Source organism: Chaetura pelagica, unplaced genomic scaffold, assembly GCF_000747805.2.
Source record: "Chaetura pelagica isolate M959 unplaced genomic scaffold, ChaPel_1.0 scaffold963, whole genome shotgun sequence".
In the NCBI taxonomy this organism is placed as follows: Eukaryota; Metazoa; Chordata; class Aves; order Apodiformes; family Apodidae; genus Chaetura; species Chaetura pelagica.
Window position 1 is genome coordinate 762,518 of NW_009952705.1, and position 233 is coordinate 762,750.

The following is a 233-nucleotide window of genomic DNA, read 5'->3' on the forward strand; positions in this document are numbered from 1 at the left end:
CCTTCTCACAGCCTCTGCTGTGCTCCCCCAGAAAACAAACCTTGCTCCTTGCTCCTAGGGCTGTAGCAAATAGATACTGTCTTTTTTAGATTATTTCATGTCCTGTATCCCCCTCTCCTTCACCTTCCTTCCTGATTATCCAGCTGCTCCTTGCAGCTGAGCGTGGGGCAGGAGGGGACATGAGGGATCTCCCCACTCCCACCTTCCCAACCCACACCTGGAGTCGAAGAGCG

At 53.6% G+C, this 233-nt stretch overlaps 1 protein-coding gene across 1 annotated transcript in view; it reads right to left on the reverse strand.

Annotated features, from left to right (window-relative positions):
- FKBP10 (FK506 binding protein 10, 65 kDa) overlaps window positions 1-233 on the reverse strand; it is a 3,187-nt gene that overhangs the window by 1,675 nt on the left and 1,279 nt on the right. The window contains exon 4 of the mRNA XM_009994150.1: window positions 99-233. This exon is cut by the window's right edge and continues 166 nt beyond it. Within this exon, the coding sequence (XP_009992452.1) occupies window positions 99-233 (135 nt within the window). The remainder of the gene's footprint in view (window positions 1-98) is intronic.